This window comes from Microtus ochrogaster, chromosome 2 (genome assembly GCF_000317375.1).
Source record: "Microtus ochrogaster isolate Prairie Vole_2 chromosome 2, MicOch1.0, whole genome shotgun sequence".
NCBI lineage: Eukaryota > Metazoa > Chordata > Mammalia > Rodentia > Cricetidae > Microtus > Microtus ochrogaster.
In genome coordinates, this window is record NC_022010.1 from 14,034,053 (window position 1) to 14,048,142 (window position 14,090).

Here is a 14,090-nt window from a genome sequence, read left to right on the forward strand (position 1 = left end):
AGGGTTTCTCTGTGGCTTTGGAGCCTGTCCTGGAACTAGCTCTGTAGACCAGGCTGGTCTCGAACTCACAGAGATCCGCCTGACTCTGCCTCCCGAGTGCTGGGATTAAAGGCGTGCGCCACCATCGCCCGGCTGGTCTACAACTTTATATTTTCTTATTTCTACATTCTTATTTCTGGAATCTACATTTCTTTATTCTTATTGTTGGACTCTTCCATTGGCCACATAGCAGATTTAGGCCAGCCTGGACTACATGAGACTGTGTTGGAAAGGAACTGGGTATGGTGGTGCACACCTACAGTCTCAACATTTGAGAGTCAGAGGAGGTGGAGCTGGTCTGGATACTGATGAGACCCTGTCTCAAAAAAAAGTATTATATTCTGATCTGTCATCTATATTCTGTTGCTATAATCTGATTTAATATTTCTGATTCTCAGGTGGTGACTTCTTGCTGGCGTCTGCTGCCCTGGAGCGGGTTGTGTGGCCTCTGTGGACTTATTATCAACTGAACTCTTTCTGTTTTTGTTTTTCAGCTGGAAGAAGAAAGATCTGTACTCAATAATCAGTTGTTAGAAATGAAAAAGAGGTAGGCTCTCTGTATGTTTACTGATGTGTGTGTTTAACAAGGAAAACTTCAGAATGTGTTATGTGTGCTAGTTTACAGAAAAAATAGTCAGCTTCGTATATTTGGAAAGTGGCATTGTGGTATTTTAGTGCTCACAATTGACAAGTTATGAAGATCCATTTGTGCAAGTTTCAAAAATTTAAAATTTTAAGCCATTTTTGACTGCATTTACTCAGAAGTGCTCTACTAAATTTAGATTGCCTCATATTAATGGTTTTAGTAATGAGCATTATTATAATTGTATTTATAGTAATCACTTTAGATATAATACTGATTTAATTATGGGAAAGCTTGATTTTTTCATTAATAAGTAATACCACTTGTTTCTATTATTCATTATCCCTCCATAATTTATAACTTCCCAAACTCTTTTGAGTAAAAATAAATGGGGTCCATAGAAATGAAATATTTAGGCCAGGTCAGAGTAAAATATGCCTATATTCTAGCACTCAGGAGACTGAGTCTGGAAGATCATATTTGAATCCAACATTGCAAAATCCTGCTTTACAAAAACTAAAATAAGAGCTGGGCAGTGGTAGAGCACACCTTTAATGTCAGCACCTGGGAGGGAGAGGCATGTGTTCTCTGAGTTCGAGGCCAGACTGGTCTACAGAGTTCCAGGATAGCCAGGGCTATATAATGCGACCCCATCACAAATAAATAATTTAATTAAGTAATTAAAATAGGGGCTAAGAATATAGCTCAGCGATAGAGAGTTTGCGTCCCATGTATGAGCTCCTGTGTTCACCCCACACCCACAACAAACAACAAAACCATCTACAATCCTTAGGAGTGAGAGAATCGGTAGTTCAGTGTCGTCCTCAAGTACATACCAAGTTTGAGACCCTGTGCTTTAAAAAAGAACAGAGGAAAGAGATTCAGCCTGCCTCCAAGTTTTCCCATGCTCTTAGGAAGTGCTTTTCGTGTCAGAGCAGAGGTTTCCCTGCCCTTCTGGTGTCTGACAGATGTGCTTCACACTTGGGAATTCAAGGTTTTATTTAGCCTACAAAAACATTTGGATTGCGCAATGCAGATTGCTGTATTTTCCAAGCTGTCAGGCCTTGGCCCAGGGGAAGCCTTTCCCTTCTCTCTGGTTTAATTAAGAAGTACTTCATCAGGCGGTGGTTGCTCACATATTTAATCCTAGCACTCCAGGAGGCAGAGGCCAGCAGAACTCTGAGTTCAAGGCCAGCCTGGTCTACCAAGTGTGTTTCAGGACAGCCAGGACTACACAGTGAAACCCTATCTCTAAAACACACACACAAAGAAATTCTTGGCCTCCTTTGTTGAATTTCTCCAAGATCTTTACATTCTAGACTGCACAAGTGTCTCACCATGGCCATGCTTATCCTGGACAGAAAAATAATGAGGCCTTATTCCTGTAGCTTTCCCAAATGGGGCCAAATGAATGAAAATGGGCTGATGAAATATGTAATCCCTTTACATTTAACAACACTTTTTAATTCACCAATCTGCATAATCTCAAAACATCCCAGTGGAAGATGTGGTGGGGTATGCATTTTTTGAGGATGAAGCAGAAGCTCCCAGACCAGAACTTAGCTAAGCACTCAGGCCCATGAGTTCCATGTGCAGGCTTGAGACCTAGAGCTTCAGGTTTCTGTGTTCTTTTTCCCCTATACCTTGTACTTATTACTGACTCGTGAAAGATTGTATACTTCCTGGGTCCTAACTTATCATGTGACTGACTAAATTATGTTTAACAAAGTGTCTCTCAAAAATTGCTCCTAATTTAAGCCAAACCAGTATCTACTGGGGAGGCTGAGTGAGGTGTGAGGGTCACAAGTTAAAGGACAGCCCTAAGCAATTTAATGAAGTCTGGAAGTGCAAGCTCTAGAAGGGCTCCGGAGAGTCAGTGGTAGGATGCTTGCCCACACATGGAGGCCCCAGTTTGTCTCCTGCCACCAACACCAAACACTGAAGTTACTCCTGCTAATTTTGTTTTGTTTGTTTTTGAGATAGGATTTCTTTGTAGCTTTGGAGTCTGTCCTGGAACTAGTTCTTGTAGACCAGGCTGGCCTTGAACTCACAGCACTCTGCCACCGGAGTGCTGGGATTAAAGGCTTGCACCACCACTGCCCGGCCACTCCTGCTAATTTTGATGAACAAACATAAAGAAAATAATTTTTCTGAAATCGAAAAAGTTATAAATTTAATTTCTGTATTTAAACTGATTTTCTCTTGTTAATCAACCCTCATGGACAATTGTTTCTGTTTTGGAAGACTGAATTTGAATGTATTTTAAAATAACAAATTAGACCCATAAATACCTCCCAAACATAAATTTGATAAGAATTCCTCTGTGATGTATGCTGTGATGGCTAACTCTGTCTACTCTGCCTAGAGGACTAAAGTTTTATATGATCTTGGTATAAATACCTTCCAAAAGCTTAAGTCATAAAAGCACACAAATGTCCTTTGTTGGTGCAGAGTAATAGCCCTGTCTTTAGTTCACATTAGAAGGGAAAGCAGGAAATGTGTTCTCTATGGCCATGATAGGAGCTTGCAGGACCCCCACCATCAGGTGAAGCAGTCACTGAGGAGTCAGTGTGAGCGCCCCAGCCCAGCTGCTGTAAGGTCCTGGTTTCTATACAGCACCTCCCACACTAGGAAAAGCCTTTTGTGGTTCTGAGGATTTCAGAGCTGCTCTGCACCGAGGAGTAAATTTAAACTGTAAGCTAAAGGCTGGCGAGGTGGCTCAGTGGGTAAGAGGACTTTCCGCCAAGCCTGACAACCTGAGCTCCATCCTTCAGTCCCACGTGGGGAAAGACCTGATTCCAGCCAGTTGTTCTTTGACCTCCACACCCATAGTATGCACACCTACACACATGTGCAAAATAATGAATGATGAGTTAATGAATAAATAGAATACTTTAAATTATAAACTTCGCATGGTAGAATATGCCTGTAACCCCAGCACTTGAGGGTAGAAGGCCAGCCTGGCTACGTGAGACTATCTTTAGAGATCAGTAGAGTCTTCCTGTATTTGCTTCGTGGTTTTGGTATCTGTAGACATTTTATTGCAGGCAATATGTAGTGAACATTATTCTCTGAATTTAAACTGTGATCATTTGAAAAATTGGGTACAGTTGAACACATATCTTTAAGAACAAGTTCCAGGCAGTGCATTGTCTCACACCTTTAATCCCAGCACTAGGGAGACAGAGGCAGGAGGATCTTTCCGAGTTCAGGCCCAGGCTGGTCTACACAGTGAGTTTCAGGCCAGTCAGGCTTACATAGTGACCCTGTCTTCAAACCAAACAGAAACAGGAGAGGGGGAACAGGTTCCCAGGGATCTAGCTGGTAAGACACAGTTGTCTCACTGCTAAACTGGAGGCCCCTGCTCCTCCACAGCTGCCCAGGCTGATGCACCCTGGGGAGCTAGCCTGGCTCCCCTTTTGCTCTGAGCTTTTTAATGTCAAACAAGGAACAGCAAAGCCAAAGTTTTAGACATGGGTTTATGGGGGTCTTAATTCAACGGTAGTACAGAATGTAAGCCCTGTGAGGAATGCAAGTCCTGCCTCCACTTCTGAAGCGGCCTGCGCTGCCCAGCTCATCAGCTCCCTGTGGGTTGTAACTGTCTGACTGTCTCCGAGCTTGCGCTACTTACCAGTGCTCACCTCATCCTCTCTTTTCCCTTTCCTACTCTTGCTTCCTTTGCTATATCTGTGTGTCTTTCATGGTAAGACTAAAGAAAGTCTATCCACGTTATAATAAATAAATCTCATATATTTTTAGTAAACCAAATTGTTGTATATATTTTTGGCTGCCTTTGTCCCTCTGTGTCTTGCTTTTGTTTTGTAAAATATGTAATTCAGCAATGTATGCACACACACACACACATACATACACACACACACACACACACACTCACTCACACTTAGACATGTACTTCTTTTTGATATCGACATACAGCAAAAAACTTGGGTACAAATTTAGTTCTCCTTACTGTATTTGCATTTTTCTTCATGTTTCTAATATTTGGTTCTTATCACCTTGCATTTTAAAGCCTGCCTAGTAACACTTCAAGGTATTTGCTTCATTACTGGACTGTATTTCTTATTTACGTAGTAAGAGAAGAATCTGAGCGACACGTTCCCTTGGGATGGGACGAGAGATTCTGGCTCTGAAGCCCTTCTTCCATACTGTTATCTTCCCTTCTTGCTATTGGCCGTATGAGGAAACCCTTCTCACCAACATGGCTTCTCATACATCAGTAATGTTGGCATAGATGCTTTAATTCAGCCCCTCTTAGTTTGTACAGAGGAATTAGGGCATAGAAATTGTCACACTGAAGCCACCACTGAAGATCTGTCACACAGGCGCGCTGCCAAGCGTCTGTGCCCTGTCATCTGGTAGACCTCCCGCTTTCTTTCTTTCTTCCTTTCTTTCTTTCTTTCTTTCTTTCTTTCTTTCTTCCTCTTTCTTTTCCTTTTTCCTTCTTTTAACACATACTGTGTGTTGGGGGTGGGAGAGGATTCTTACCATGTGGCTTCTCAGGATCAAACTGATCAGACTTGGTGGCAGTGACTTCACCACTGAGCTGTCTCTTTCTTCAGCATGTGTCCTTTTGCTTGATTCTTTTTTTTTTTTTTTTTGGTTTTTCGAGACAGGGTTTCTCTGTGGCTTTGGAGCCTGTCCCGGAACTAGCTCTGTAGACCAGGCAGGTCTCGAACTCACAGAGATCCACCTGCCTCTGCCTCCCGAGTGCTGGGATTAAAGGCGTGCGCCACCACCGCCCAGCCCTTTTGCTTGATCCTTTTAGGAAACATCCTGTCTCCATCTTAGCAAGCTGCATGGCTCAGGGTTGGGTTGGTGACTTTTCTGCTGGTTACTGGTGACTTTCCCTCCATGATGCTAAGTGCCCGTGGGATCTTAGCTGACTAGATCTTTGAGCACAGGAGAATTCACATCTGTCTTCAACAAACCCTAGTCCTGCTAATTTTTAGAAAGTTAAAACTTTAAAAAAAATTTTCAAATCTGAGTGCTACTTGAAATAAACAAAGCTCCAGAATTCATATTCTCTCTCTCTCTCTCTCTCTCTCTCTCTCTCTCTCTCTCTCGTGACTGACTAAATTATGTTTAGCAAAGTTTCGCTCAAAAATTGCTCCTAATTTAAGCCAGACTACTAGTATCTACTGGGGAGGCTGAGTGAGGTCGGTCTCTCTCTCTCTCTCTCTCTCTCTCTCTCTCTCTCTCTCTCTCTCTCTCTTTCTCAACAGGGTTTTTCTGTAGCTTTGGATAGCCTGTCCTAGAACTATCTCTTGTAGACCAGGTAGGTCTTGAGCTCACCGATCTACCTCCTGAGCGCTGGAATTAAAGGCGTGCGCCACCACCGCCCAGCTCAGGAGAACAGAATACTAACTATGTTTCAGAGAAATCCAAGGAGCCCAGATTTCCTGCATCTTTGGGTGGCACCAGAGCTTTACTTTCAACACTGCAAAAGTTCCTGTTTGTTCCCCCTACTCTAGAAGCCCCGCCTGAGCTTTAAGATGGCCCCGTTTCCTAGCGCTCACCAGGACTTGGCAGCACTGGTGCCCCTTTCTTCCCAGGGTTACTAATTTAGAACACTTCTGGAAAGTCTCAGATTCTTCTCCTCCTACTTATCATTCTGGAGTGTAAAGGTGTAAGCCACACAATGAGACCAATACAACACGTTTATTTCCATCTTCGTGTAGAATTTCAGTTTGCCATGAGAATTTTGTAATTCATGTGCCGGATACCTTGGGTCTCACTAACCAGCCATTCCTCTGCCATCTCTAACTTGGCCCTCCCTGTCCTATTCCCCAGGTGATCTGAAAACAGACCAAATGCCGCTCGCTCTGCACTCACTCACCTGCCTGCAGGTTACAAACTCCTGCCGGTGACCACCTCCATGGTGCAGTGTCTGAGATTGTGTGGCCTGAGCGCTAGCCTGAGACACTTTTCTCTTGTTTTGTTCTCCCTGACGTAATTCAGTGACACAAGATCTGCTTATTAAAAATTAAGAACTTTTAATTTAAAAAATTTTAGGTTTGTAAAAGAGTTATAAAGGTAGTGTAGCCAGTTCATTTCCCTAGTCAGCTGCCCCACTATGAACATGTCACATAGCCTCAGCACCTGTGCCCAAACCACAAAGTCATTGCCCCTCGGCTCTCTGCACTTGTCCATCACAGTCATTTCCCTCATCCAGGATCCAGGCTAGGGAATAACACTGCGCTCGTGTGGTCCTGTGTGCAGATCTGTGACCGTCCCTCACTAAGTCCTGCCTTTCATAACTCAGCATGTTCGTATTTCATGGCACACCTTCAAATACACATGCACATCATACATGTACATACCCTGCCTGCCCTCCTTTGGGACTGACTCCCTGTGTCCTGCCCAGCCTCTTTGTGTCCCTCTCAACCCTTTCCTCCCTCAACCTGGACTCCAGTCCAGTGGACAGTTCTCCAGAGGTCTCTCCCGCCCTCTAGTGAGCCAGCAGAAAACAGGAACTCGGCTCTGCGAAACCCCTCACTTCTGTTTTGCCGGTAGCCTTTCTGCAGTTCAGTTCTAAAAGCAGCCCCGTGTCTTCTTCAGATTGGTTGAAATGTAGTTATCTTTCAGTTTGAATAGTATTTATCTTTGCTACTGTTTTGGCTCACACAATCTTAAAAACACAAGCTCAGAACTTACTAAAAAGTTACTGAAATTAGTGAGAACCAACTGATACTTCCAGCATCAGACCGCTCTGCATGACATCTGTAACTGCTTTGCATGTGTGTATTTTAATCGTCACTGCTTGGTATTATGTATTCCAGAAGTAACAGTATTCAAGGTGGGGTTCTAATTGCTGTGATTTTTTGGGGGTGGTACAACAGTTTTTAAAGACCTACCTCTTCCAACAGTATTAACTTGTCTTTTTGAGTTCAAATGGACACAATGACATGCAGGTTCTGCATGCCTGTGCATAGCTAAACCTTTTCTCCCTCGCAGTAAGTAAAATTTACAGGCATAACAGCCTTGATCCCTATGCAACTTCCCTGTTACACCTTTTTTTTACAACGTAAACTAAAGTTACTCTCAAGTCTGTTCTGAAACAGTTGCTTGCTGACCCCTCTTTTAACTCTCTGGTCTTTAGAGAATCTGAGTACATAAAGGACGCTGATGAAGAGAAAGCGTCCCTGCAGAGGTCCATCAGTCTCACCAGTGCCTTACTCACAGAGAAGGATGCCGAGCTGGAGAAACTGCGGAGTGAGGTAGGGTGCTGTGGGGATGGTCTGCCACGGTGCTGTGGGGCTGCCATGATCCTCCCCTCCTCCTGTCCTGAGCCCCACGCCTGTGTTGCAGGTCACAGTGCTCCGTGGAGAGAACGCCTCTGCCAAGTCCCTACACTCAGTTGTGCAGACACTGGAATCTGACAAGGTGAAGCTTGAGCTCAAGGTCAAGAACTTGGAACTTCAGCTCAAGGAGAACAAGAGGCAGCTCAGCAGCTCCTCAGGTAAATGTGTGCCTCCTCCAGGGGGCTTTTCCCACTAGAGGGCCCCAGCTCTCCCACTGTTGAATCAAACAAGGGCTCTTCACAAGTGTGCTTGGTCTTCTCATATGAGGCAGTACATGACGGCTGCCATCATATAAGCAACCATGAGGTCTCAAGTGCAAGGCAACAAGAATGGAGAACACTGCATCCTTAAAAATCAGGCACCTGTACCCCATAGGTGGTCATCTTGAGAAAGAACCCTGAAAGGGCAGGGTAGCATCTGTGAGGCCCAGTAGTGGCCAGAGAGCAGGCAGGGACTTCACTGAAAATGAGTGTCCCCTGGCAGCCCATCACTGCAGCAACAAGGAACTGACTTGCAGTATTTTCCAGTGTCCCCTCTGATTGTTCTTGTTCTTGTTTTTAAATATAAGGCAATATCGATACCCAGGCAGAAGAGGATGAGAGAGCCCAGGAGAGTCAGGTAATGCTTCTTCTATTAGTGTTTCTGTTGCCTTCCTGTCTGCAAAGTCATTAGATATCTTGAGAGCGGAATGCTGAAAGTTTAGAATGCATTCAGTAAAAAGTCTTCCGGTTCCTGCTGTTCTGTTTCCCAAGTCACTGACACCGTTACCTGCATCTTACCTCTGCAGATTTTTTTGTTTTGTTTTAATATACAGCTAGATGTGGTATGTGACAGCATGTACCTATAGCTCTCTAGCACTTGGAAGGCTGAGATGAGAGATCGTTGGAACCATGGAGTTTGAGACCAGCCTATGTAACATAGCAAGAGCCCTATCTCTAACACAAACACACACACTTAAATATACAATCTCCTCTGCTTTAACATCCCCCCTCTTTTTTTTTTTTTTTTTTTTTTTTTTTTTTCGAGACGGGGTTTCTCTGTGATTTTGGAGCCTGTCCTGGAACTAGCTCTTTTTTTTTGTTGTTGTTTGTTTGTTTTTTGTTTTTCGAGACAGGGTTTCTCTGTGGCTTTGGAGCCTGTCCTGGAACTAGCTCTGTAGACCAAGCTGGTCTCGAACTCACAGAGATCCGCCTGCCTCTGCCTCCCAAGTGCTGGGATTAAAGGCGTGCGCCACTACCGCCAGGCTTAAAGACAGTTTCTTGTGGCCCTAATTGGCCTTGAACTTCTGGTGCTTCTCTTACCCCGCCTCCCAATTGCTGGATCACAAATGTGCAACACCAGCATAGCTGGCTCCCTCTGCAATTGTGTGTGTGTTTTAACATAAGTAATAATAGACCACATAAGTCACTCTGTACTTACCTTTTCTTTAGCTGTATAGTATTCCAGTGTGTGAATGTACCATAATGTAGTCAGTTCCCTTTTAGTGACAGGACACTGTGATTATTCTAAGCTGAGGGTGTATATTATAAACAGTACCTTAAACAGCTATCAGACTTAAGCTGACTCAGAATTAACTTTGTCTGTTAGTGTGTCTCACAGGCATAGTAAGAATTAACATTGTTTTCTCTCCTTCTTCCCCCGTTTCCTCTGCTCTGCTTCCATTTGTTTCTGCTGCTGCCGCCAACACTTTTCTTCCCATCAGCAAATGGTTTGTTTTATGCTTCCTTATTTGTGTACACATGCACGTGTGATTGTGTGTATGGTTTCCTTGGCCTTGCAGCAGAGCCCCTAATAGAATGATTTAGAAGATGCAACTTGGAAGATGTGTGGGGTATGGGGAGATGGCTCAGTGGTTAAGAGCAGCAGCTCCTCTGAGAGAAAAACCAGGTTCAGTTTAAAGCACTCACATGGTGATCCACAACCACCCTTAGCTTCAATTCCAGGGAATCCAGTGACCCCTCCTGACTGCCACAGGTCACACAGGCACAACACAAACACACATAAAATAATCTAGAATTAAAGAAAGTCAGGTGTGTGGTAATGCACCCAGTACTCAAGAGGCAGAGACAGGGAGATCTCATTAGTTTGAAGCTAGCTACAATGTGAGACCCTGGCTTTAAAAAAAAAGTAGGGGCTGGAGAGATGGCTCAGAGGTTAAGAACACTGACTCTTCTTCCAGAGGTCCTGAGTTCAATTACCAGCAACCACATGGTGGCTCACAACCATCTAGGATGAGATCTGGTGCCCTCTTCTGACATGCAGGCATACATGCAGACAGAATATTGTATACATAATAAATAAAATTTTTTTTTTAAAAAAAAGTTAGTTCAAGGCCATCCTCTGCCAAAAAATGAATTAGGCTTTGTTTTGTTTGTTTCAAATAGGAACTAGCTTGTTTAGACTATAAAGGTATGCACTATTCCCAATCTACCTAGTGATTTTAAAGTCAGCCTGGGATATGTAGCAAGAGACAATCTAAAAGAGAGAGGGAGGAGAGAGAGGAAGTGTGTGTGTGTGTGTGTGTGTGTGTGTTTGAGACAGAGTTTCTCAGTAGCTGTGGAGTCAGTCCTGGACTCTATAAACTAGGTTGGTCTTGAACTCACAGAGATCTGCCTGCCTCTGCCTCCCCAGTGCTGGGATTAAAGGTGTGCACCACCACCACCCAGCGAATTTAGACAGTTTTAAGGTCTCTTTATTTGTTTATTTATTTAGGAATCCAGGAAATGAACCCTGGACCTCACATACCAGGCAGAGTTTTGCCACTGAACTTTATTTTCAGCCATGGATTCTCACACACACACACACACACACACACACACACACGAAGGAAAAACTAAACCTTGCCTGTGCATTCAGAATTGTGAAATTTTGACTGTACAGCCAGACGGTGGTGGCCCACACCTTTAATCGCAGCACTCAGTAGGCAGAGACAGGCAGATCTCTGTGAGTTCAAGGCCAGCCTGGTCTAGAGCTAGTTCCAGGACAGGCCCCAAAGCTACAGAGAAACACTGTCTTGAGAAAAAGAAAAGAAGAGAGAGAGAGAGAGAGAGAGAGAGAGAGAGAGAGAGAGAGGGAAATTATGACTGTGGACAGTGTGGTGTTTTGTTTTTTTGAAAAATATCAGTGGCATTTCACCAATCCACAGATTGATGATTTAAGTGTAATGACATTTGTCTGAATGATATGTGAAATTTATCCATCCACAGCTTCAGATTCAGTGACATGAATTTAAAGTGATACACACCCGTGCGTATGCACGCATATACACACACGTTCCTTAGTAGCAAACACTGAGAGATGGAAAAGGGACGAAAGAAACTCCGTTGCCCCCTTCACGTAGCTATGATCTCATCCCAGTTCCCTGTAGTTCGTCCTGCACCCTCCACGTGCCTGTTCCTCGGTGAGCCTGGAAAGCACAGACTATAGCAGGCTTTTATAGTAGTTGGCCCTACTGTGGCTCATACTTCTCAACGTCTAGACTCCAGCTGTATGGCGTTTGCGTATCTCACTGCTTTTTTTTTCTTTTAAAAAATCAGATTGATTTCCTCAATTCGGTAATAGTGGACCTTCAAAGAAAGAATCAAGACCTCAAGATGAAGGTGGAGATGATGTCTGAAGCTGCGCTGAACGGCAACGGGGATGACCTGAACAGCTATGACAGGTATGACAGGGCCTCCAGCAGCTGTACCTGCATGTGTATGTGTGCACCCCATGTGTGCCTGATGCCCTCGGAGGCCAGAAGAGGCATCAGATTGTGCTGGGAACTGTGTTCTTAATGGCTGAGCCATCTCTTCGGCCTGAACTGACATTTTATTTATTTTTTATTTTTTTTTAAAGATTTATTTATTTATTATGTATACAGTATTCTCAGTACTCTTCCTGCAGGCCAGAAGAGGGCACAGACCCCATTACAGATGGTTGTGAACCACCATGTGGTTGCTGGGAATTGAACTCAGGACCTTTGGAAGAGCAGGTGGTACTCTTAACCACCGAGCCATCTCTCCAGCCCCCTGAACTGCACATTTTAGAAATCCTTGTCCCTCCTCTCCTGGAAACCCTAGCTGTGGCTGTCATTAGTCCCTGTGTCCTTTTAGATTCTCTGAGTGCTGTGACCTCCTGAGTTTCTTCTGACCACCTTCCCGGTTTTCTGTGTTGACATTTGTAGTGATGATCAGGAGAAACAATCCAAGAAGAAACCCCGCCTGTTCTGTGACATTTGTGACTGCTTTGATCTCCACGACACAGAGGACTGCCCCACCCAGACACAGGTGTCGGAAGACCCTCCGCATTCCACGCACCATGGCAGCCGGAGTGAGGAGCGGCCTTACTGTGAGATCTGTGAGATGTTTGGGCACTGGGCAACCAACTGCAACGACGATGAGACCTTCTGAGGCCGCGGGCTCCGCAGCCAGCAGCTTTCCACCAGCATTGCACGCGCAGCTTGAGGAGAACTCATTATTTTTTGACCCCTGTCAACAAATCTAAGAAAATATTTTGATCTTCAACACATTACCCTTTCATTTTTCCTCATAAGTTAAAATAATAAATATTTGGTAGGTGGGCTTTTACTTCCATCCTCTTTTTTGGAATTTGAAGATTTCTGACATTGTACCAGGTGCCATTACTCTTTTGTTCCTAGAGAAACATCGTGGGACAAGCTGGACCCTGACAATATCTTATTTAAAAAACTTTAAATTATGCCGTTCTCATATTTGCACTAAAGTATTTCCTGGCTACTTCTGTATATTTAGGTTTTGTTGATGTTGTTGTTGTGCTTTGACACTGGAATGAGCTGCAGACAAAGTGTGCCACTTTGCATTTTCATATACTCATTTAAATAATTTTAATATCCAAGCTCTGCACTACCTGCTCTCAGTAGTGCCTTTCTCCAGGCTTGACAATACATAGGGCGTGATTATAAATCATGAAACAGGTAAAAGGGGGGGAAAGCCCCAAACAGCTGTGGCGACGTTTATAATCGATATGCTGCACCCACAGACCCAACAGTGGGTTTTCTTTATTGGTTTTACATAATTTCAACCTCTATATATTATATGTATATATATATTTTTAAAGATCTATATTTTGGGAAAAAAGTATATGCAATGTGTCTTCTTTTCAGATTTTTTTTACCTTTATGAGAAAGAACACAGCTAAATGGCTCGTCAGCAAGCCTGAACAGGCCAGAAACAGCAGAGTGGCTTCATCACTGTCCTCCTCTCCTGTTGTTTCTGAACCGCAGCTGAGTAGCTGGAAGAACTGCTCCAGCTGTTTGGTTTTGTTCCCCTTCTTCAGCAGATAATCCCAGTAGCACACTAAGGCACCCTACAACAGCTAAACTAACTGATCTATAGCCCTCCTTTATATGTCTGTGGGTTTTTTACTGTATTTTTTAATGAATGTACGATGAGAAATTCAACATTAATAATTTTGAATTTTCTTATCACAAAAAGATAAAACGAAGGACCTCAACATACAAAAGAGTTTTATCAGTCAGCCTGAGTCTGTCTTCACTTGAATGTTTTTGAGAATATGTAAAAAGGAATTAAATGTACCGTCATGCCGCATGCATGATAAGAACTTCCGTCATTGTATATAAGCCTTTGCCGTATTCCCCCATCCACTGTGCTTGACAAGTGAACATTAAACAAATCTGTTACCAGTTAACATTTTTGGTTAATAAAACTATAGGAATTATTTCACAAAGAAAATATGTAAAGCAGTATTAAAATCTGAGTTATGTATCTAATAAATGGGTTTGTCTGTTTTCCTGCCAGTGGCAGTAAATACGTTCTTGGGATTATTTGTCATGCTGTTTCTTCATTACTTGAAGAAAGCCCTTTTAATTGGGCGGTGGTGGTGCACACCTTTAATCCCAGCACTCGGGAGGCAGAGGCAGATGGATCTCTGTGAGTTTGAGACCAGCCTGGTGAGTTCCAGAACAGCCAGGGCTACACAGAGAAACTCTGTCTTGGGAAGGAAAAAAAAGCCCTTTAGATCCAAGGGCAATCCCTTGCCCCCCACCACCACTGAGTCACGATGATAGTTCCAAAAAAAGCTAGCCGGGCGGTGGTGGCGCACGCCTTTAATCCCAACACTCGGGAGGCAGAGGCAGGCAGATCTCTGTGAGTTCGAGACCAGCCTGG

At 43.7% G+C, this 14,090-nt stretch overlaps 1 protein-coding gene across 14 annotated transcripts in view; it reads left to right on the forward strand.

Annotated features, from left to right (window-relative positions):
- Nucleotides 1–13,731, forward strand: part of Clip1 (CAP-Gly domain containing linker protein 1) — an 88,194-nt gene extending 74,463 nt beyond the window's left edge. For 5 of the 14 annotated variants that reach the window (XM_026784208.1, XM_026784222.1, XM_026784218.1 and 2 more), the window contains 8 exons: nucleotides 534–586; nucleotides 4,653–4,673; nucleotides 7,743–7,860; nucleotides 7,952–8,102; nucleotides 8,513–8,562; nucleotides 9,647–9,652; nucleotides 11,481–11,605; nucleotides 12,110–13,731. In XM_026784208.1, the coding sequence (XP_026640009.1) occupies nucleotides 534–586; nucleotides 4,653–4,673; nucleotides 7,743–7,860; nucleotides 7,952–8,102; nucleotides 8,513–8,562; nucleotides 9,647–9,652; nucleotides 11,481–11,605; nucleotides 12,110–12,335 (750 nt within the window). In that variant the 3' untranslated portion in view covers nucleotides 12,336–13,731. The other 9 variants (XM_013349947.2, XM_013349955.1, XM_013349966.1 and 6 more) reach the window with 4 other exon arrangements.
- The last annotated feature ends 359 nt before the right edge of the window (nucleotides 13,732–14,090 follow it).